This window comes from Acipenser ruthenus, chromosome 2 (genome assembly GCF_902713425.1).
Source record: "Acipenser ruthenus chromosome 2, fAciRut3.2 maternal haplotype, whole genome shotgun sequence".
Lineage (NCBI taxonomy): Eukaryota > Metazoa > Chordata > Actinopteri > Acipenseriformes > Acipenseridae > Acipenser > Acipenser ruthenus.
Genome location: NC_081190.1, coordinates 20,322,531 through 20,346,550, shown reverse-complemented (window position 1 = coordinate 20,346,550; position 24,020 = coordinate 20,322,531). Strand labels below are relative to the sequence as shown.

Below are 24,020 nucleotides of genomic sequence, written 5' to 3'. Positions count from 1 at the left end.
TAGCAGGAAGTTGTAAATACACAACACTGAAGTGTGGGAACAGAAGACCTACTTTTATTTGCTAGATAACTTGTTTTAATAGGCTTATTGCCAAGAATAATAAAAGCAATACCCCCCACGAATCCACAGTACTGGTCATTTCTGCGTAGTTTGTTCAATAAGAGCTAATTGAAATTGAAGAAACCTGTTCATAAAATTAGACATTCTTATCACAAAAAAATTACTACTAGGTAGATTAAAGTAAAAACTTTCTGATAAACGCAGATTGCAATGGCACGCCATCCCCAGCACAACACAGCCTGTTGCTGGACAACTAACCTGCGTGTGATCATGCCATGGAACCAGTTTGGAAAAGCACCGTTTCTGACCACTTTCCTGGCCTGGGTCTCCTTAAACCAGCGGATGGTATTACACCTTTTATTCCAGCGCTGCTTAGCTTCAGCCTCCTCTTGAGCATTCATGTGCAGGACAGTCCCATTTTCCAAATCATTGTCAAATGGAGTGGCCTAAAAGAATTACAGTAAATTACGGTGCAAATTATAATAACCATTTTTGATGGCAGCTAATGGACAGCTCTGGTCCAGGCAAGGTGAAGTAGAATACATCTAATTTCTTAACAGTCATCTTCTCCAGCAAAGTTACCAAATGTTCCGATCTTGCATGGATTTCTGAACCGAGTCCTTAACACAAATATAAAAAGAAAGTCTTTAAATGTGTGTTTTGCATACAGTATGGACCACGTGTTGTAGACTAGAAACATGAAGAATGACAGAATTTAGCACCAACCTACACAAAATAGAACTGTCTATATTATGAGCAATCCGCTTACACCTTTAAAAGAGATACATGCAAGGTGAAGGTATTTGTCACCTCCAGGAGTTTACTGCGTGGCCGAGGCACAGGGGGCAGCAGGCGGGGCTGCAAGGTCTCTGCAGGTATAGAGCGGGGCCTCGGCTGAGGTTTTCTCTTTCTTGGAAAAGGAACAGGGGCTGTAGGGGGACCTATGACATGGGTGGAAATATTACTTGGTTAATCTGCGTTCTACATCCATGATTATCTCACTTGCTTAAAAATCTATTGGAGAAGCACAACTTCCAAACTCCCCCCAACTTTTGGAGTTAAAACTCAATGTCAATGTCATATTAGAGAAAAAAATACAAGTATTTAAGTAGGTTTAATAGTGGGACTGTCCTAATTTGCACTATTTTGTTGGGCAGAAAAAAAAGGTCCTACAAATCGTTTTGGTTGGGTTAGGAGTTTTGTCAATTTAAAATGTCCAGTAGACAATAATAAAAGGTTATATCGGTACTATACCATTTTGACAATGAAAGCTACATATCAATACATAACATTTTAGAAGATTCAGTAACCACAAATTAGAAGCCTGTAACTCACTATGAAATAATACTTTACTGCTGTATTATCCAAATAAAACGTAGATTTTACTGAATATTTGATTGTAACAGGAAGTGTATTAATCATATTCTTTACTCTGGTTCTCCTGCTCCATTTCCAGCTGCTCAATCTCCAGTTGTCTCCTCTTCTCTTCTTCTTGTTTAAGCTGCCTCATCTCTTGCTCCCGTCTCAGCCTCATCTCAGCAACAAGTGCTACATACTTCTTTTTGCAACAGAACCCTCGATACACTTGGAGCAGAAAAAAAGATACATTCAAATTCACAGAACAGGAGCGATGGCTGTGAGGAGTAAGCCCTGGGACTTGAAATAGGAATTATGTGCTTGTGACTTTAGGAAGATGACATGCTTTCCCCTTGGCTCGCAGAGAGCCACCCTCACAGAGGTGAGACCAAATCGATAGGCCTCCAAGGCTGGGAAGCAAGCGTTATTTCCAAGGGGAAAAAGAAGATAAGGATAGCGGATACATTTAAAGAGGTAAGAAGGGGCCAGAGAGGAACACTGGCACAGGTGAAGCAAGTTGTTAGCAAAGAATACAGGGTTTCCCCTTGGCGTAGGGAGAGCATGTAAGCTTGCCCCAAGGGGAACAAGTTATAGAAAAACTGAGATTTGAGAAAAGTGCAGGGTTGTCCCGTGGCTCAGGGAGATACTGTCCTCTCGCAGGCAAGACCAAACCGATCAGCCTCCAAGACTGAGGAGCAAGTATGCTGCCCCCAGGGGGGACCTGGTATGATAACAGAGATTGTTAAGACAGATTTAGCCGGCGGTCCCCTCTGGCTCTCGGAGAACCTTTCTCTCGGTGGAGGCCAGCTCAGCTGGGACTAAGTTTAGGAAGTGATCATCACTTGCCCCCAAGGGAGACTATTGCAGAGGTAGTGCTGTGGAGGGGAGGAAGGTGGAAAACAAAAAAACAGACAGAGAATGAGTGTTTGACCCAGAGCTTAAATAGCGAGGTTAATTGATAGATCGGCTTAATTGATAGATTGGCTTGTTTAACTAGGGAGAAGCCCCTACAGCTGCTCCCCAAACAATACCCGGTGGTTACAATTATTCTTTCTATATAACAAGAATGGGCAACTAGGTGCACTGGGCACAGAAGGGTCACATTAAAATGGATTACTCTAAATAGATGTTTGCCTCTGCAGTAAAACAGTAAAAATAAAAGAACTAAAAAATACACAATACAGGTGTTGAAAGGTTTGCCACTGCTAATTTCTGATTTTCACATAACAAGTCAAGTGCAATTCTCAGCAACATGTTTTCTATCAGTACGTGCTAGGACTTGTGTAGAATTCACCCCCCAGCACCAACCCCAACCCCACCTCACTAACTACAAACCACAGAACACACATTTCTTGGCATTATTTGCTGGCCTAATAATAACCAACTGCTTTACACAGCGGCAACACAAAGTTACACTCAGGTTACATACAAATGACAATTACATTGTAATAAAAAATAATACAATTAAAAGCACATTCTAAAATAAAACTAGATTTAGCAGTAAACTTGACCCACCTAGAAACTTGTGATTAGGTTCTGGACTTTGGTTTTATCAGATTTCAATACACACTGCTAATACTATGAAATGAAGTAGGATAATTGAAAACTTAAAATCACCCAAATTAACATTAACCTTAACGGTAACTTTAACCCTAAACCCTAACCTCATTCTTCCAGTCTGTGAAACCATCCATTTTAAATATTATTGCCAAAATTAGTTGACTTTTATATCATAAAACAGTATTAATTTAAAAATTCCATACCTATATTTTATTAAAAGTGTTTTTTTGTGTGTTTGTTATATAGCTTGATTGGCTGTATGGAAGTAGAATTTGGGGTTTCCATGATGCATAGTGGAGAAGTCACTCAGAATATCATCCATAACAATAAAAAAACTCAATAGTGGTACATTTAGAAATACTCAAAGAAACAGAATACATTCAATGGCAAAAAATTCAACTACAAGTCTTTCTTAATGCTTCATTGTAGAAGTGCTTGTCATTGAATTTATTAAGTTTCTTTAAGTATTTCTAAGAATATTCAGAATACCACCGTCTAGCAACATCTTAAGTTAGTTGTGTACATCAGGGACTGTAAATATAAAAATTAGACACCCTGCTAAAGACAGGATACCAAACTTTAAGAAACCACACAACTGTTACACTCATAAATCAGGATTTGGTCAATCAATCAATCACCCAAAAAAATAACCATTTCACAATTTGAGCATTTACAAATTATCAAAGAATGAAATGAAAAGGTTATTTCGGTCTTTGAGCAAATTATTTTGATCAAATTGTGAAATGGAAAATATCAAACAAGCAAAGAGCAAAACGCAAGAGAGACAGCTTCTTTGGTCTTTGAGTAAAATGTTATACTCAAATTGTGAAATGTGCTTTGAGCAAATGCAGTTCCCGAACAGATTTTAAAGATCTACGATTAGCAATTAATTGTGGGGTGTTAAAAATGGGCATCAAGTGAAAGTTTTTAATACAATATTTTTTTTATTGAACGAACATAAAATCAGTAAATAATATTTATAAGATACACATAATTGATTCATTATTTATGTATTTATTATTTATGCAGGAAGTTAACCCATTGAGACCATGGCCTCATTTGCAAGCGGATCGCGGTAAGCAATTTAGGAGGATAGTGGCCTCAAACATTAAACTCCAAGCGAGCTTGAAATAACGTTCGTAATGTTCTCGTCTTGTTATTTAGAGGAAAAACATGTAAGTATTGCAAAGCACTGTACAGTACATAGCAGAAAAAAAGAACAAACCACAATAATCTGTTCATTTAGTATATTGTAATGTTTTCATGTTTAGGAAGTAGTACTCAGAGAGATGGTGTTATTCTCAAATTTTTTGTTTTTATTTGAAACTACAGAGAATTCCTGTCGGGCCGGAATTCACAGCACCAAAATAATAACCGTACATTTTAGTCTTGGTACTTTCACTGCATATTCTCTCTGGTCCCAGCTCACACACTCACTCAGTCGCACCCACAGTTTCTCATTCAAGGTCAGCGCTGGACTGTCTCCAGTCCTGAGGCTCATGCACCCCGTCATTTCCCGCCGCTGTCTGGCTCATCAACCCCCGAAAACAGCAACACACATTCTCCCCACTCATTCACTCAGTCCCCCTTCCCATGCTAAGTAACGACGTGACCGTTACAATATATTTTTCAATTTGAAAGTAAAAATATATGAAAGCATGATGACCTTTAGGTACAAAAATCTTCACTATATACAGTACAACTGAACAAGAACTGTTGAGTATTTATTTTTGTTTCATACAGTATTAAATGACAGTGTTTATATCTGATAGTAAAAAAATAAATAAATATCAAGCTAAAGAAATGTATGTATTGATTTATGTATTCATTTATTTCAATATTTATTAATGTATTTGTTTTAAATTTACCAAATATATAGGCTATTTAGAATTGAACTGAGTGCCCTTACGCACACAGAAGCGCTTTTATGTTTGATAAACATTAAGCCTTGCATAGCCCCAGAATCAGCTTCTGCTGCTGTACTTCGTCCAAATTAGCAATAAAGTGGACAATTAGACTGTAAAGACGCTCCAGAGATCCTCCAGCAGACCAAAGACCGAAGATGTCGTCTTCTTTTATGTTTCTCTTGCTTGTTTGATATTTTCCATTTCGCAATTTGCTCAAAGACCGATATAACCTTTCATTTCGTTCTTTGATATTTTGTAAATGCGCAAATTGAGAAATGGTTATATTTTTCAGTGATTGACTGAACACACACACACAGTGCCTATAGAAAGTCTACACCCCCTTGAACTTTTTTCACATTTTGTTGTGTCAGTGCCTCAGAGTTTCATGCATTTAAATGAGGATTTTATTTTCCACTTATCTACACACCATACTCCACACTGTTAAGGGGAAAAAAGCTTTTATTGAGAAAAAAATATATATATTAAAAATACAAAACTGAAAGATCATAATTGGATAAGTCTCCACCCCCTTGAGTTAATACTTGGTGGAAGCATCTTTGGCAGTAATTACAGCTCTGTTGGGATAGGTCTCTACCAACTTTGCACACTTAGATTTTGCAATATTTGACCATTCTTCTTTACAAAACTGTTCAAGCTCTGTCAAGTTCCTTGGGGAGCGTTGATGGACCGCAATCTTCAAGTCATGCCACAAATTTTCGATTGGATTTAGGTCGGGGCTGTGACTGGGCCACTCAAGGACAGTTACCTTTTTGTTCCTTAGCCACTCCAGTGTAGCTTTGGCTGTGTGCTTTGGGTCGTTGTCATGCTGAAAGGTCAACTTCCATCCCAGTTTCAGCTTTCTTGCAGAGGGCAGCAGGTTTTCCTCAAGGACTTCTCTGTACTTTGCTCCATCCATTTTCCCTTCTATCCTGACAAGTGCCCCAGTCCCTGCCGATGAGAAGCATCCCCATAACATGATGCTGCCACCACCATGCTTCACAGTAGGGATGGTGTTCTTTGGGTGATGCGCTGTGTTGGGTTTGTGCCAAACATAACGCTTTGCATTTAAGCCAAAAAGTTCAATTTTAGTTTCGTCAGACCACAAAACTTTGACACATAGCTACAGAATCTCCTGAGTGTTTATTTTGCATACTTCAAACGGGATTCAAAGTGGGTTTTCTTGAGTAATGGCTTCCTTCTTGCCATCCTACCATACAGGCCAGATTTGTGGAGTGCTTGGGACATTGTTGTCACATGCATACTCTGACCAGTCTTGGCCATAAAAGCCTGTAGCTCTTGAAAAGTTGCCATTGGCCTCTTGGTAGCCTCTCTGATCAGTCTCCTTTTTGCTCGGTCATCCAGTTTGGATGGACGGCCTGATCTAGGCAGGGTCTTGGTGGTGCCATACACCTTCCACTTCTTAATAATCGTCTTGACCGTGCTCCAAGGGATATTCAAGGCCTTTGATATTTTTTTATACCGATCCCCTGATCTGTGCCTTTCAACAACTTTGTCCCGGAGTTCTTTTGAAAGTGCCTTGGTGCTCATGGTTGAGTCTTTGCTTTGAAATGCACTACCCAGCAGAGGAACCTACAGGAACTGCTGAATTTATCCTGAAATCATGTGAATCACTGCAATTTAACACAGGTGGAGGCCACTTAACTTGGTGTGTGATTTTGAAGGTGATTGGTTACACCTGAGCTAATTTAGGATTGCTATTACAAGGGGGGTGGACACTTATCCAACCAAGCTATTTCAGTTTTTATTTTTAATTCTCTACAAGTTTCTAGAATCTTTTTTTCACTTGGAAGTTGTGGGGTAGAATGTGTAGATAAATGAAAAAAAGCTATCTTAATGCATTTAAATTGTATATATTATATCTCTACTGACTGCATTTGAATATGACAAAAATTGTTTTATAATTATTTAGATGTGGCAATGTCTGTGATAATACTCACTCTTCTGAATAACTGTAGCAGCCTTCCCCAGTCTATCTATACATTTTGCCAACTGCTCCTGGTGCCAGTACTTGAAGAAAAAGCGTGTGGATCTAAAAAGGTAGAAAAGGAACGTTCGGTTATTACCATAACCCAACTAGAAATGGCATCACTGGTAGCTTCACATAAGGGGCACATTGCATCAGACTGAATGGTCTGTCATCCGGAAATCAAAATGTCAGCTGACCTCAATATGGCAGCCGTAGGTCACAGGTCAAAGTGAACAGTGCTGTTTTGCCTACAATTTCCACAACTTGAAGTTGCCAGATTAAATGGTTATGAGATATTAGCAGTCAATGGCAGCAGGTTGACAAACTCATATAAACCCCCTATGGGGAATTCTTATACAGACATTTCAATTTGATTATTTTAGTCCTTCCTCCCCTCTTGTTTTTATAATGAGCTACAGCAGGTTTATTACACGCCTTATGAAATACCAGTTTCCCTTCTTTAATGCTAAAAATACACTTATATAAAAACAAATCAAGTGAACACAGGGAGTTATGCTTACTTTGTGATAATGACAAGCCCATTGGTACAGTTTATAATACATAAGAGTCTATACAGCTTTAAATAATATAGAAACTTTATCATAAAGTTCTTGCAAGTTACGTCTTTAAGAATCTTTCTAGAACTCTTCGAACTTACCCACATTTCCAGTCTTTAAGGTCAGTGTTGTTCAGAATACACAAGCAGCTACAAAAATGAAGAATCAACAGTTATCAGAAGAACCAAGTATAGCAAAATGGACAAGTATGTGAAAACACCAGCTACTGTACACTGAATTAAAATGTGAACAAAATAAACAATAATGACCCAAAAAATACCCAGGCTATCTTTTAATAATGAATATTTCAGAAAGGGCATAAACCTTTGAAGCCTTTACTGTCTTATATGGCATTGGTGCAGATCAATATTTAATCCTACTTCAGGAGCTTTTATATATTCATCTACTATAATAATAATAAAAAATATTATTAGTAGTATTATTATTAATAATAATAATAATAATAATAATAATAATAATAATAATAATAATAATAATAATAATAATAAGCCATCTATAACGTAATCTCACATCATTTAGGAGAGTGACTAAAGCAAAATCATAAATGCCACAGTGCATATCAAGAATCAGGTGAACATTGGGTATTTTCTAGGCCAATACATTATTTTGTATTGTTAAGCAGTGCTTGTTTGTGAAATGGTGGCATGTTACCAGACATCATGAAAATGAAAGTGAAATCCCATAAAATCTAGGTGATTTTTAAAAGAGCAATTTAGTATGGTATGAAATGTCACAGTTGTCTTTACTGGTCTATTCTTCTTGTTTAGATTCACTGTGTGTATATAGTGTTCAGCTTTAGTGATCTCATCCTCTTGACCTGGCGAGGTCCAGACAACCCCTATGACCTCAGTAGCTCTCACACATGTCTTCACTTTAGGTACAGCCAGTACACCAGAGTGTAACCAGTAACCTTACATTCTGGTGTGCTGGCTGTACTTAAAGATAAGACATGCATGAGACATCTATAGGGGTGATTTTACCATCTTAAATTTTAAAAGAGTAATGAGGAAGGGACTACTGAAACATGAAATAGAAGTGATTCTGAACATTAAGATGACATTAGTTCAGAAGTTCATTGTGATATTGTACACTTGAACCAAGTTTGTCTAAGTGAGTGAGTTCTTAACACCATGCTTACACTGTGTACTTACAACATACAAAACATTTTATACCAGGCTGGGCCAAACACATATGTCCCTTGGAAAGACCTCTAAGGAAAGGAAATGCATTTGCCAAGGCTCATAAAGCTTTTACAATTCCTCAACATTTTATGACTTCTGCAGTTATTCTGGTTGTGTTGCTAGAATACTGAGTTATCGTTTTCTAGATGTCTTTACCTGGCTTTGAGCTTCCCCGGGGAACCCGAACTGATTAAATAGGGTGCTATGACTTTCCTGGTTAGCTCCTTTCTATGGCACAATTACTTTTAATTTCTGTTTAACCCTTTCATGCATGGCAGTCATATGGGAACAGATAAAAAAAAGCACTTCTAGTCTTTATATGGGGCAGCAGTGTGGAGCAGTGGTTAGGGCTCTGGACTCTTAGGGGACACTGCTGCTGTACCCTTGAGCAAGGTACTTTACCTAGATTGCTCCAGTAAAAACCCAACTGTATAAATGGGTAATTGTATGTAAAAAATAATGTGATATCTTGTAACAATTGTAAGTCACCCTGGATTAGGGTGTCTGCTAAAAAATAAATAATAATAATAATAATAATAATAATAATAATAATAATAATAATAATAATAATAATAATAATAATAATATGGGGACATGTGGAATATTTCAGTTATGTTCAATATTTCACGCATCGAATACCTTTAGTTTATTATAATATGTTATCTCTCTACAGGGGGCCTCTGTGAATTGCCAGTCCACTGATTTAGCCATGATTTGACCCAGCCAAATGAAGAGGTGCCATGACACTACACTATAATGGAGTGCTAACTAACTTAACCTTTGCATGATACCCTGCAGATCAGTCTCAAGTACTGTATCGGGTGTAGAGTTCACCTTCTGAGCCCTGAAGAAGTTAAGAAGCAAATGTTCCATAATCTGGCAGAAACACATCACTAGTAAGCATTCATCATGACACAGCTCATTATGGTTTACAAAAGAAGCGGGTGAAAACACAATTATGTTCATTCCATTACAGCAACACACACACACACACACACCCTCAACTCCAACACACACTCGCCAAACATCCCTTGCAAGAAAATTCCTCCCCGTGTTCAAACTAGCAAAAATTGGCAGTAAAAGAGTTTTGCGTTGACTCAAATAACTGATAGCATTCTATATATGTGAAATCATATGTTTTCCTGTAATAATTATACAGTAAGCAATGTATCATCATAAAACACACATTACAAAAAAATGTAAATCCAATTAAGTTAAACTGATTTATGAATATTTAACCTGACGCTCAGTATACTTCAATCTCACCTCGAAATATTAATTTACCTTTCTTTGTTCAAAGGAATATCAGGCTTAATCAGAAGAATCCGGTACCTATATCAAACATTATAAAAAATATTATACACCAGCTTTGTCACTTTAAACAATAACAAAAAAAAAAAATCTCAAAATATCCAAAAATGTAAATATGCTTAATCATATTAATTTAGTAACCTAAAATTGTAATATACGAGTAGACTAACATTATACTAGACCAACATCAAAATTACATTTATGATGTGTAAAAAATAAATAAATAAATAAAATAAATAAATAAATAAATAAAAACTTTAAAAGGTCTGGAATGGGCTTATCGAACCATAAATAACAGTACTGGAACAGCTCTGAAAAAATAGATTGAACCAAGTGTGCACAACTAATCTAAGTACTGAAAGAAAAGGAAACACAGTTCTCTACATTTCTGTTAACCAGTTTGATAAACCAGTCAGTTACCTTTGTGCAAATTCCTCAAAGGAGGGTCTCCATGAAAATCCATCTCTGCGAATGCGAATGGTTTCCAGCAAGCCATTATATCTTAACTAAAAAAAATGAAGAAGAAGAAGAAGAAGAAGAAGAAGAAGAAGAAGAAGAAGAAGAGGTTGGGGATCCGTTTCTATAATGGTGGAACTTGAAATAGTGATGTTAGAGCTCCTAATTGGTTTTAACACAAGCCATATGGAAAGATGCAAAAACTTCTTACTAAATAGCAACACAGCAGGACAATGGTTATGACAAAAACAATTGAAACATGTGCAAGGCATAGGATAGATTTCCTCTGACCTGGTCCATTACAACCTTGCTGTCCAGTAAATCAGGTTGTTTGCTTGCATTGGGTTTAATGCAGCGGATGAAGTGTGGGTTAGCAGCAAACATCTTTTCCATTAGCACTGTCAAAGAATGCTGTACAAAAAACAAGGGAGAAAAAAAATGGTTTTCTACAGTACAGTGTCTTCAAAAGACACATCAATTGTTATTTTGGAATTAAAAGGAAACCGAAGACTTGAATGACATGTATCAGAATTGTTTGCAAAGCCTACACTATTATGAATAAAAAGAAAATCTAAAAGAAAAAAAAAAAAGCAGCAATTTCACAAACAATCAAATGCCATATACTACAGTATACCTGGCTTTCTTTTAGGCTCGTCACACACTAAAGGGGTTTTGAAAGTATTTGTCAGAACTGTGTGTTATTGCCATGTTATCTACACTGGGTTTGTACAATCACACTTGTGTGTCCCACCACGTTGGGTGTTCAGATTCATTTAGGAGGCTGTGTGGTCCAGTGGTTAAAGAAACAGGCTTGTAACCAGGAGGTCCCCGGTTCAAATCCCACCTCAGCCACTGACTCATTGTGTGACCCTGAGCAAGTCACTTAACCTCCGTGTGCTCTGTCTTTCGGGTGAGACGTAGTTGTAAGTGACTCTGCAGCGGATGCACAGTTCACACACCCTAGTCTCTGTAAATCGCCTTGGATAAAGGCGTCTGCTAAATAAACAAATAATAAAAAATAACAATAATAATTTACAACCCATTCAAGCCCAGGGGCAAGATTATTTAACAATTCTAAAAAAATAGATCCTTGAGAAAGTAATCCCAGTGCTGTCAGATTAGCAGCCTTTAGTTTTTTTACCCATGAAAAAGCTTTTTTGTTCTGTGTCTGCAGATTTTATTAATTAATTTATTTCCTATAAATTGTACAATTTGAGCAGATGGGCGATGCAGAACTAACTGTAGATAGTGGGGTACTTTATTAAGATCCACAGTTGTTTGGACATTCAATGCAGCTCTTAAACTACATATTCATTCAGCTGGTGATTTTACCCATGACCTATTTATTGATCGATCCACTAAAATAAAAGTGAAATGAGGTCTGTGAAAAAAATTTCACTTGATGCCATTACTTTGACGGATACTCCAGAATGCAAAGTGCAGTAAAACTTGAACATTCAGACTTGTGTTCTGCCTAGTTTATTATTCATTTCTTAACAGAAATTAATATATTATTAATATACATTTTCAACTAAACATGGATAAAAAGAAAAGTTTTTAACCAAGTTTCAAACCATCAACATAAAAAAGCCTGTTAAAACTGGAGTCAGTGCACACAGCTTACGGAATGTATTTATTTATCTTTGTGCATTCTCTGAATTGCTTATTAAAGTTGCCACATCTGTCAACACAGGAAAAGTACAGCTTTCCTTCAAGATCTGTATCTAGATCTGCTCCTGAACATTTAGTAAGCGGTGTTGAGCATCACGCCCACATCCAAAACAGAAATAATCATTTGTGTGCATCATTAAGAGTAGCTTGCTTACCTTAAACTGCGCTCCCACCGACTGTTTTCTGGTTGAGTTGAAGTTGTCTTCAACAGCTTGTGAGAGCTTGAATGCATGCAAGGATGCAAAAATCACTTTGGGTTTAACCATTGCATACAATTTCAAAACAAATACAGACTTAGGTAGAAACCTGTTTCCTATACCTTTTCAAGCCAAACTGATGCTACCAAGTTCTAACAATTTTGATTAAAAAGCTCTATCAATAGTATCATTGGTTTATGTCTTTTTAGCATTTAATGTTTGACATTCCTTTAAAATGCCTTACAGGCCTTTGGAAAGAGAGCTCCTTGTGAGAAAATGTCCCTGCTTTTTAAATGGTTTCACAGATTCAGTAAAATGCAATAGGATCTAATCCTGTACCCAACTATACAAAAGTCTATCCATATTCGATCATTGGTTCTATTGCTATCATAGAAACATTGAAAACAGAATTAGCCTGGTATTCCTTGGCCTTTACCATGGTGTTATGATTGAAAAAAACAAAACAAAACAAAGTGAAATAAATGAATTACCTTGGCTCTGAGTTGTGGAATTAACGTGCCTGTTCTGGATATTGTGGCTGAAATTCAAATTTAAACAACAATTATTAATAGTAGGCACCAAGGAATTATTACATATCTAAACTCGAAAAGGGTGAATTTACATTAAACCAGCAAGCATAAGAACTACAAATATAACTAAAAACAAATCCAGAACTGAAAGAACTAAAACTGACTGATGAACAAATACCAAAAAAAACCAACCTGCACACACACACACACACACACACACACACACACACACACACACGCGATTAATATTTGGTACAGGTGATTTTTGGGTCCCCCGCCCTCTCAGTATCCAGGATATTTCCCCATTCCTCACTCCTCCTGTTTACCTGCAAAGAGCACACTGAGCAGTGGGGTCACACTGTTGATGAATAACCCTCGGATATTAGCTGGTATTGTGTCCCTGTTCTTCTCCAAGAACCCACTGGCGTTGTACTGAACCTGGAGGGGAAAAAAGAAAATATTCAACTCTGATTTACAACACAGAACAGATCTCAAGCAAAAACACCTGGAGACGGAATCCAGATTATGTCGCAGGGCTTTTTTGTTGACCGGGTACAGACATAACTCACCACGCTATCAACGTAAAAAAAAAAAATCCATGACCACTGCTTTTTGTACTAAACAAAAAAGTCTTTGTTAATGGATAAAAAAGAAAGAACACACATTCCCATAAAACATATCTTTATGGTTGAGTGGCTGACCAAATCAAAGCATAAAGCTGGAACTCGTTCTGCTGGTTCCCAATTGCTCTTGCTTTTAAATACATTTCATAAATCCATATAAAAGGCAATAGGGTCTATTCAATGTGTCTAAATGTACATACAGTACTTTTATAGTCAAAATACAATTAAAGCACTAGAACCCACACTATCCTTATAATGAAGGGACCTGCACAGTCTTGAAATGCACTAGGTGGTTTAAAATGAAGTCAATGAAAGGGTCTTAATGATTTTAAGGCAATGAAATAGAGCAAGATTTATAATGCAAACGCATTCCTGAGACCACAGAAGGATACTACTGTTAGGAGCAGATGATCTGGTATCTGCAAAGAGGAAACCCGAGATCCCTCACATTATTCATTCTCCAGTGTTACTCCTCTTGGAACCCGAGAATAGTTACAACCTTTTTTTCTTTGCATATATTGTAATTTTGATGCCGGCAGCCACATACATGATAACCGATGATAACCCATCCAGGCTTTACCATGTTGGGGATAGTGTATCAAAACACCACAATAGCAAAAGTGAAGGCATTTTTTAAAAACTGGTTCCTCTACAGCAGGGCTTCTCAAACTCAGCCCTGGGAACCCCCTGTGGCTGCTGGTTTTCATTCCAACCGAGCTCTCAATTACTAAACTAGACCCTTAATTGAACTAGTCATTTGCTTAATAAGACCTATTTACTTGTTTTCAGCTCTTGAACAGTTCCATATTTCAAGTTAGCTATAACATTTGATAAATAACTTGAACTGCAAAATGTTTAAGAGCTGAAAACAAGTAAAAATTAAGCAAATTATTTGTTCAATTAGGGGTCTAGTTAAGTAACTGAGAGCTTGGTTGGAATGAAAACCAGCAGCCACAGGGGGTCCCCAGGACTGAATTTGAGAAGCCCTGCTCTAAAGCCATGTAATTGAGGTCCCAAATAATCAGTAACCTGTTACGTGTTACAACTTTGAAGTTTGTTTACCTTTTCGTAATCGAAAGCATTTGAATTTCTAATTTACATAGGACTAAAACTATAACAAACACATTCCCAGGTCATAGGCACAGTAAACATCCTTAAACTCATATGCAATATCAGTCAAAAGAAATACTGACCAAAATGCTTGATGTCATAACTAAGAACAGCTTTTTAAAAATTTAAATTTACACTTGTTTTTTTTGTTTTCTATGAAAAACAGACCATTCCACAGTCTCCTACTGTAGCTACCACATCAGGAGTGTTCAGATTAGGCATAAAGGATTTACATTACTGCTCAAGACAGGTCAGCATTTTAAACCAAAAATTTAAAAAATGGAGGGGGGAAAAAAAAATGGTTCACTCAAAGTGATAAAGTTTGGAAAATACATGTAATCTGTAACGGCAGCTAAAACATTAGGGTGTAAAATGAGAAAGATAATGATTATTATTAGCCTTGTTATTACACCTTCAACTACAAATATTGCTGCTGTGGTCAAGAATTCTCTTTAAATCGTACCATTTAAGACACATGGACACAGTAGTTTTACCTAATGGCTAATTTTACATCAGTCGGTATAATAATATTTTCATTTATTTAATTTAGCTTACGCCTTTATCCAAGGCAACTTACAGAGACTAGGGTGTGTGAACAGTGCATCAGCTGCAGAGTCACTTACAACTACGTCTCACCCGAAAGACGGAGCACAAGGAGGTGAAGTGACTTGCTCAGGGTCACACAATGAGTCAGTGGCTAAGGTGGGATTTGAACCAGGGACCTCCTGGTTACAAGCCCTTTTCTTTAACCACCGGGCCACACAGCCTGCTATAATATGTGCTGTACCTTCAGTTGGCTTTTATTCCCTATCCAAGAATAACTGAATAAGATACATATTTATTTATTGATTCTCTACAACAACTATGACACGATTTATTTACTACACAGTGCCGCTGAATTTCTCAACATATTTTTGATACTTCACTATTAAGTGTCTGAAAGCACTGCAGTCTGTTCAGTACCTCTGGATAGTGGGTTACATAGCCAGGTCACCATAGTGGTTCTACAATTATATAGTACTATTGGTTTGTGCACTTCTGGAAATGGTACTCCTTATAATGCACAATCTGATTGAATGTTTCACTCACATTCCTGACCCTACCACACACAAGCATCAAAAAAATCATGTTGCCTATCTGTCTCAGTGAAAGTACTTTCTTTGCTGAAGACACTTCCCTGTGAAGAGAGGTGGACTCTCCAGTAAGCAGACAAAGACTTTATTCACTCTGACAATGGTCAGGGAAAATAAATAACAGTGAGTGACCATTTGGAAGGTGTTTAACAGGTACAATGGCATGAGAGAGTACGATGTGTCTAACTTCTGCAGCAGTATCATTCTACACAAACATTGCAGGCTGCATTTGTTGAAATGTGGTTGCATGCACCCGATGATGAAATGTCAGCCTTGTTTGGCTGCCTACTCAGTCCTGTACTGTACAGTTTAAAAAATGTTAAGAAAAACAAGTCTGTTTGAGCCAGAAAACCACATGCCAGATGTTGTTCCCGCAGAGTAACAGCAAAATCAGTGCACAAGTGTGGTTATCTTTATTCATTTTAACCTTGAAGTTACTAAAAGGCATATAAAGTATATTTAACAACCTATGAAAAATGCAACTGTATTGTCTTTGAAGTCTGCAAAGTTAACCAGACACAGCTTTCAAGTAGTCCTTGCGAGCTAAGCTCAGTACAAAAAAAAAAAAAAAAAGGATATACTATTTATTTTTGCAAAAAACTAAAAACAAGCAAAAGAAACACAAAATAGGCTACAAACTGCAAAATACATTTTTCATACTGGCTTGGATTTAATTTGAATAATGGCTGTTTTGGTTCAATGCATCAGTAGTACCATAATTTGTAAAATGTTATCCTTATGAAAATAATGCAGTTACTGGTATATCTGTATTTGTCTGGTATATCACTATCTATAAATCATTATTAAATGGCCGCTTGCCTTTGTACAGTATATTGAAATATGTATTTCATTATTATATGAAGCCTGAAATTGGGAAAGAAGAACTTCCACAAAAATGTCATTTAAGAACTACATGATATGCATTATCATACGTTACACCTATAGTAAAAATAATTATGCCCCCTGACTTGAGTAAGATATTTTAACCAAACCATTGTAGTTTATATGGCAGACAGTTTATATAGAAGCTCACATTTGGCACACATGGATAAGGGAAGATACATACCTTTCCAGCATAATGTACAACAGTAAACATAGGGTTGTGACTCCTAACAATTTCAAAGTGTGGTTTTCCCTTAAAATTGCTGTTGAGTTTGTCAACAAAGTTAGTGTCAGTTGCCTACAAAAAAAAAAAAGAGTTGCGATTTCAGGTTATAAAACAATAACACTACTTTGTAGTTTATTCACATGGTGCTCCTATGTTTTAACCACACGGTGGCACCATAGTTTAGATCAGTATACTTTCTTAAAATAAATTAAGCGCTGTATGCTAGGTATGTTATTGGCAAACAAATTACTAACCTATTTAACATTTTGTGTCTATTGTTTTTAAGTATGATAATGCTGAAATGGAGTAAAAAAATAAATAAATAAAATAAATCTATATAAAATGTGGCAGTTATAATACACATTAACAATGGAATGGGTGAAAACACTTACTTTAGGAAATGCACTTTGCTCATCCAACAGTGAGAAGATTCCAAAAGGCTTGGCCAAGAAAAGGTCCTGTGAATAAAGCAGTCCAGCGTTAACCACTTTATCAGATTAAAATGCATCAAACTTACTGTTACAGATCAAAGCCACAAATGGAACACACAGCTATTCACTAGGTAATGGGGCAATGTCTAGATGAATGTTATCTAAAAAAATAAAAAAGGTGTGTTCTTACCAAGATGGGTTTGTTGTCCTTAAATGTAATTGTTTCCCATTTAATGCCCTCCTCTTTATATTCCTTCTGCTCCATCAAAAAGATGTGCTGTGGAAAAGTTAAAATGTGTGCGTTATTATACAGAGAAACTTTTGCAGATGGTAAATATCAATTGGGATCACAGTACACAATGCCTTTCCAGGGATGGAATATTTTAATAGAGCCCTTCCACACTGGCATGCTCTACCCGGGTCGCGACCCGTTGTCATGCAGGTCGGCTATGATTTCACACTGCTTTTTGAAGAAGTAGGGTCGACCTGGATGACAAAAGCAAGTACACAATGTGTGTATGCAATGCTCACATGAGCACCATTTCATCTGTTCAGCCTTTCAAGGTGCCATGCTTGTTACAGACGCTTCCACCCAAGCTTCTCTGGATTGAACTGTCGGCCCAAATGTTGATTAGAGCAAATGTTTCTTCATCACTCCATGCCAGCCCTGCAGCAATCTGGCTCATGGTGCGTCTCAGATCAACAGAAATATGGCTAAACAGAATAAATAGTAATGTCCCTTGCGGAAGTGAAACCTTCCCGCAGATGTGGCTGTTTGTTACTTCGTCTGCTTATGAACGCCCGTCATGCATTTTGTCTGGCAATAATAAAGTTCTCTAATTGTTATTTTTTTTTTTTATTATTCTTACTGGTTTGCAAACCTTAATTATCTAGCCAAGTGGTCTGTGTGGGATTTCTTTTGAACTGCTGCTTGGAACTTTGATATTGTAGTTTATTTGAGGGTGGGATGAAAAGGGAAACAGAGAACTTTGGAAAATCATGTGAAATAAATTCTGTGTTCTTTTTTTCTTCACATTCAGTTAAATATGGTTATAATGTTTAATAAAATATTTTATTGAGGGATAATTGTTACTTCCAAAACATTCTGCTACTTCTCTATCCAGGACTCCAATAGCATGTAAATAGGGATATTTTAAATAATAATAAAAAAATATATATGATGCGTAGCAGTTCTGGTTTCTTATTAGGTTTAATGTCTCTGGCATGTATGATGAAGCAGAATCTGTGCAAGTCGAAGGCACATTTTCCCCAAGTTAGCTGGTACTTTGCGAACGTTTGGGCAATCGCTGTGCTGACGGAAATAGCTACAGACGATATGAACATGACATCAGCACAAAACAAGCCAGGTTTATTCACCTTGAAATCATAAGAAAAGAAAATTGACAGAACTAGGCGGTGCAAGCCATCGGGAGACGCGTCAAATCACACTGGACATTTCCATCAATGCATTCTAGAAGTTTACCAACTAAAGCATTGCCATTTTCTGTCAAATATTTACGATTAAGATTGTCGGCGTTAGGCAGTGTTTTAGCTGATGGACAGACAGTACTGTCGCACGAAGTAACCAATACATACCTCAGCTCAGGTTATCAGGTGATAATGTGTTTGTGAAGTGACAGAGTTTGAACGTATTTGATCCTCTGACGTCTAAATGTCTGCTGTATCCTAGGATACAGTGTAGGGCTGTTTATTACAATATCGGAGAAAATAGAACAGCATTTAAATCAAAATATTGTGTATTTCCTAGAAAATAGTACCAGGGAAATATTGAAAAATAGACAAAAATTGGGTAGAAAATCAGTAAAAACCCAACATCCTGTTAAAAAAAATAATAAATCCTGTCATTTTTCGGTAAAACCGGAAACGCGGAAAAGTACATGCAAACAATTACAGTTTTAAAATTTGCTGAACAGGAAGAATTCATGTCCATCAAGACATATAGAAAGCTAAACCATGTATAAACGTAGCTGCCTGATCATTAACTTTGGATGCAGCATATGAAATTTCATGGTTACATAGAATGCTCTAACGGATCGTTACAGTACTTACATGATTGAAGAAATACTGCAGTTGTTCATTGGCAAGGTTTATACAGAGCTGTTCATATCTGTTCACAGCAAAATTCTCAAATCCAAAAATATCCAAAATACCTGCATAAAAACACAAATTGTCACAACCAACAACTATGCCATGGCAAACAGCATAGTCTTTAATACCCAATAAAATGTCTTCTAAAATTCATTTCACATCCCCACCAATAATGAGGACTTTGTTTTTCCATGGTTTAAACTGAATTTCAACTCAATAAAGATATGGACAAAATACTAATCATTGCCTGTATTCCATTTAAAGAAATGACTTCAAGTTTGACGAACCACAGTATAAACAGGTTAATATTAAATGTACCAGCAGCGGTCACAGTTGAGACAAGTTAAGAGAATCACACTTGAAATAGAAATCTACATAAAAAGGCGGCATATGTATTACCTAGTTAATGTGCCATTTAAAATAAATTAAAAAAATAAAATAAAAAACAGCCCACACAACGGCCAAAATATGTCAAATGAAATACGCTTCCTGGAAGAAAGTAATTCAGTTGGTTTATTTGGTTTATCAGAAATATGGCCACTATAGTCAGACCTTAAATTACCTCTAGAAATGGGTGTTTTTTTTTATATCCAAGTGATCTCAGGTTATAATTGTATACAGTGCCTTGCATAAGTATTCACCCCCCTTGGACTTTTCCACATTTTGTAGTGTTACAACCTGGAATTAAAATGGATTTAATTAGGATTTTTTGTCACTGATCTAAACAAAATAGTCCATAATGTCGAAGTGGGGAAAAAACTCTACATATTTTTCAAAATTATTTACAAATAAAAAACTGAAAAGTCTTGATTTCATAAGTATTCACCCCCTTTGCTGTGACACCCCTAAATAAGCTCTGGTGCAACCAATTGCCTTCAGAAGTCACATAATTAGTTGAATGGAGTCCACCTGTGTGCAATTAAAGTGTCACATGATCTCAGATTAAATACACCTGTTTCTGGAAGGCCCCAGAGTTTGTTAGAGAGCATATCTAAACAAACAGCATCATGAAGACCAAGGAGCTATCAAAACAAGTCCAGGATAAAGTTCTGGAGAAGCACCAAATCAGGGTTGGGTTATAAAAAAAATATCCCAAACTTTGAACATCCCCCGGAGCACCCTTAAATCCATTATTAAAAAATGGAAAGAATATGGCACATCTGCGACTCTGCCTAGAGAAGGCCGTCCACCAAAACTCAGTGACCAGGTAAGGAGGGCATTAGTCAGAGAAGCAACCAAGAGGTCAATGGTAACTCTGAAGGAGCTGGAGAGATCCACAGCGGAGATGGGAGAAACCGTCCATGGGACAACTATAACCTGGACGCTCCACAAAGCTGGGCTTTATGGAAGAGTGGCGAGAAGAAAGCCATTGATGAAAAAAACCCATATCAAATCCCGTTTGGATTTTGCCAAAATGCATGTGGGAGACACAGCAAACATGTGGAAAAAGGTTCTCTGGTCTGATGAGACCAAAATTGAACTTTTTGGCCCCAACACTGCTCATCACCCTGAGAACACCATCCCCACGGTGAAGCATGGTGGTGGCAGCATCATGTTATGGGGATGCTTTTCATCGGCAGGGACTGGGAAACTGGTCAGGATTGAGGGCAAGATGGATGGAGCCAAATACAGGGAAATTCTGTTTCAGTCTGCAAGAGACCTGGTACTGGGGCGGAGGTTCACTTTAAGGCAGGACAATGACCCTAAATACATAGCCAAAGCTACACTGGAGTGGTTTAAAAACAAGAACCTGAATGTCTTAGAATGGCCCAGTCAAAGCCCAGACCTCAATCCGATTGAGAATCTGTGGCAAGACTTGAAAATTGCTGTTCACCAACGGTCCCCATCCAACTTGACAGAGCTCGAGCAATTTTGCCAAGAAGAATGGGCAAAAATTGCAGGATCCAGATGTGCAAAGCTGGTAGAGACTTACCCAAAAAGACTCACAGCTGTAATTGCTGCCAAAGGTGCTTCTACCAAGTATTGACTCAGGGGGGTGAATACTTATGCAACCAACAAATGTCTTTTTTTTTTTGTTTAATTAACTTTTGTGTCGCAATAAAAAATATTTTGCACCTTCAAAGTGTTAAGTATGTTGTGTAAATCAAATGGTAAAAATCCCAATTAAATCCAGTTCAATTCCAGATTGTAACACTACAAAATGTGGAAAAAGTCCAAGGGGGGTGAATCCTTATGCAAGGCACTGTATATTTGTCACTATTAACATGCTTGCCTATAAAATAGTATGCATGGTTCAGTCTCCATCCTCAGAATTACCTTTAAAGACACAAGATTTGTGATATTAAAAACATACCAATTTCTTGATGTTCTTCATTCAAGTCCACGTTGGGGGCGAGAAGTTCATTAATTTTGCTGACAATCCAACCGAACACTCGACCATACGCTACTTTTGCTATGGAGTCTCTTGCATCTGAAATAGAATACATTAAAAAAACATCACTATTAAATGAGATCAGTGCTTTAAAAGCTTAGGATGTGTACATTAGGGGCTCAAGGAATGAGTAAAGTTATTACTGCACAGTGGAAATGCATCTTATATTCTGCTGTGAACTCAAAGAAAGGTACCCAAATCGACAGCACTCCCATAGTTCCACTGCACCGTTGTGTAAAAACAGTGGCTCTCAAAAACACTTTCAGATTCCTAGATGGTTCCAGTGAGAATGAATTGTGTGGGGAGTGTATATATTGAACCATCTTCTTATAAGGGGCACCACTTGAATTGAACCATGTGTTTGAAATAGGGGGTGGGGGTGACATGATATTCTTTTTACTTTTCACCCCAAAATTGTTTTAAAAAAAGAAGAAATGTTTCTCAAAGAAATGTGATAATGACAATATAGGATAAAAGACCTGGACTTGGCTATTTGATCAATGTAATACTAAATGAAATGTTTCGAGGTATATTATTTGAAGTAAAGAGCTCTCGGAATCTAGCACACAATCTATACTATCTCATAACAGTGTTACTTATTCTTACCTTCTGCTTGCTGCTGACTGTGGTTCCTCTTAATGGATTCACCTCGAGTCACTGATGTAGTACAAATTAAACATTTCACCAACTCCTCCTCTTGTACACCAAACTGGCCCTACAGAAGAGAAAGGCAGAAGAAACTTAGAAATGGGAATTTCTGTGAACAAAAACTAAGAATGCCAGTAGCAATACTTTATCAGAACAAATGGTTTCTAAATATGACAAGTAATGAGAAAAAATTGTGCAATTGATATATCCGGAGGTTAAAAACCGTGTGGCACTGAAAGGTTAGGGCTCTGGACTCTTGACCGGAGGGTTGTGGGTTCAATCCCCAGTGGGGGACACTGCTGTTGTACCCTTGAGCAAGGTACTTTACCTAGATTGCTCCAGTAAAAACCCAACTGTATAAATGGGTAATTGTATGTAAAAATAATGTGATATCTGTATAATGTGAAATAATGTATAATGTGATATCTTGTAACAATTGTAAGTCGCCCTGGATAAGGGCGTCTGCTAAGAAATAAATAATAATAATAATAATAAAAGGGTTAATTTGTATTGCACACCACTTGTGATGAAACTCTGGGACAGAAGAGAGCTTGTAAAGAAAGTTGTCTGAAAGCAATTGGTCTGTTTAAAAAATATGGTCAGTGAGTAAAAATAATGTGGAACAGAAACAGTTCATGTTGAACATCACCTGAAAGGGAACTGTACTGAAAAGAATATAACTGTGCACATAGAATTTAATCTAACTGTGTACCAACTATACAGACCCAAAAGTCAAAGCATGTGGGGGGGTTGTTGGTGACATTGCCTCACAAATGGTAAGTTTATTTTGCTATTGTGCTCAGTGAGGAGAATTCTTACTGTCTTGTGGGAAGTGAGACCGGTGAAAGCGATTGCACCTTGAAATGTCCTTCGATATTAAATACTGTATCCCTCAAAAGCTGAAACTGTAAATTCTTTTGCTTTGACTTTCAAATGACTTAAAGTACATTTTTTAAAGAAAAAAGTGTGAACAGACGTAATGGACATTTTTAAATTTCAGTATGACTATTCTGAGTTTGTTTTTGCCACTATGCAAAGTTGCACTGCTGTAACCAGCTCTGCTTTCTATAAATAATCATCTACTGGGTCCTGGTGATACTGCTTGGTAACTAGATCAGAGAGAGCTGCAGCTCTTTGAGGGCTGTAACTATATATGTATTGACAAAATACAGTATGTATTTGTGTGAACTACATTTTTACATGCATCTTAAAATGAATAGTTTAAAATTGAACTGCATGCATTATATGGCATTGCCTTTCCACTCCCATTTCTGATACATTTTTAAACACATTTCTCGTTTATCATGTTGTGCAGGAGAAAGTAAAAACTGATCAGTCAGCTGCGTTTCCTCCAACCTACAGTGTCATTTCCATGGCAAAAACAAATGGGTGTAGAAACGACACAGGAAGTTTCCTTGCACACTCACATGTGGTAACCTCAGCTATTCTATGACCACTACATAGCTAGCAAGAGATTAGCAAGAAGGCAGGCAACAGTTATTTATGTTTAATAAACAATTGCTATTGCTATTGAAAGCTCATTACTGATTCCAAATATAGCACAAATTCCCTTCAGCAAACACATATAGCTTATCAACTGCCACCAGATGTAACTAAGCCTGGCCAAAAGATATTTAACAGTGATCAGCATCATGCCTGATTTAAATGGTTT

General features: G+C 37.1%; 1 protein-coding gene across 2 annotated transcripts in view; it reads right to left on the bottom strand.

Moving 5' to 3' along the window:
* The window catches only part of LOC117963575 (myosin-IIIb-like), a 47,502-nt gene that overhangs the window by 2,192 nt on the left and 21,290 nt on the right, over positions 1 to 24,020 (bottom strand). Inside the window, exons 9-26 of one of the 2 annotated variants that reach the window (XM_058991512.1) lie at positions 22,307 to 22,415; positions 21,623 to 21,739; positions 19,270 to 19,370; positions 17,390 to 17,476; positions 17,161 to 17,226; positions 16,727 to 16,840; positions 13,121 to 13,232; positions 12,756 to 12,802; positions 12,223 to 12,288; positions 10,688 to 10,807; positions 10,361 to 10,446; positions 9,914 to 9,961; positions 9,408 to 9,473; positions 7,529 to 7,576; positions 6,842 to 6,933; positions 1,492 to 1,644; positions 871 to 1,001; positions 319 to 506 (exon numbers count right to left, since the gene is read on the bottom strand). In XM_058991512.1, the coding sequence (XP_058847495.1) occupies positions 319 to 506; positions 871 to 1,001; positions 1,492 to 1,644; positions 6,842 to 6,933; positions 7,529 to 7,576; positions 9,408 to 9,473; positions 9,914 to 9,961; positions 10,361 to 10,446; positions 10,688 to 10,807; positions 12,223 to 12,288; positions 12,756 to 12,802; positions 13,121 to 13,232; positions 16,727 to 16,840; positions 17,161 to 17,226; positions 17,390 to 17,476; positions 19,270 to 19,370; positions 21,623 to 21,739; positions 22,307 to 22,415 (1,751 nt within the window). The remainder of the gene's footprint in view (positions 1 to 318; positions 507 to 870; positions 1,002 to 1,491; positions 1,645 to 6,841; positions 6,934 to 7,528; positions 7,577 to 9,407; positions 9,474 to 9,913; positions 9,962 to 10,360; positions 10,447 to 10,687; positions 10,808 to 12,222; positions 12,289 to 12,755; positions 12,803 to 13,120; positions 13,233 to 16,726; positions 16,841 to 17,160; positions 17,227 to 17,389; positions 17,477 to 19,269; positions 19,371 to 21,622; positions 21,740 to 22,306; positions 22,416 to 24,020) is intronic. The other variant, XM_058991516.1, reaches the window with a different exon arrangement.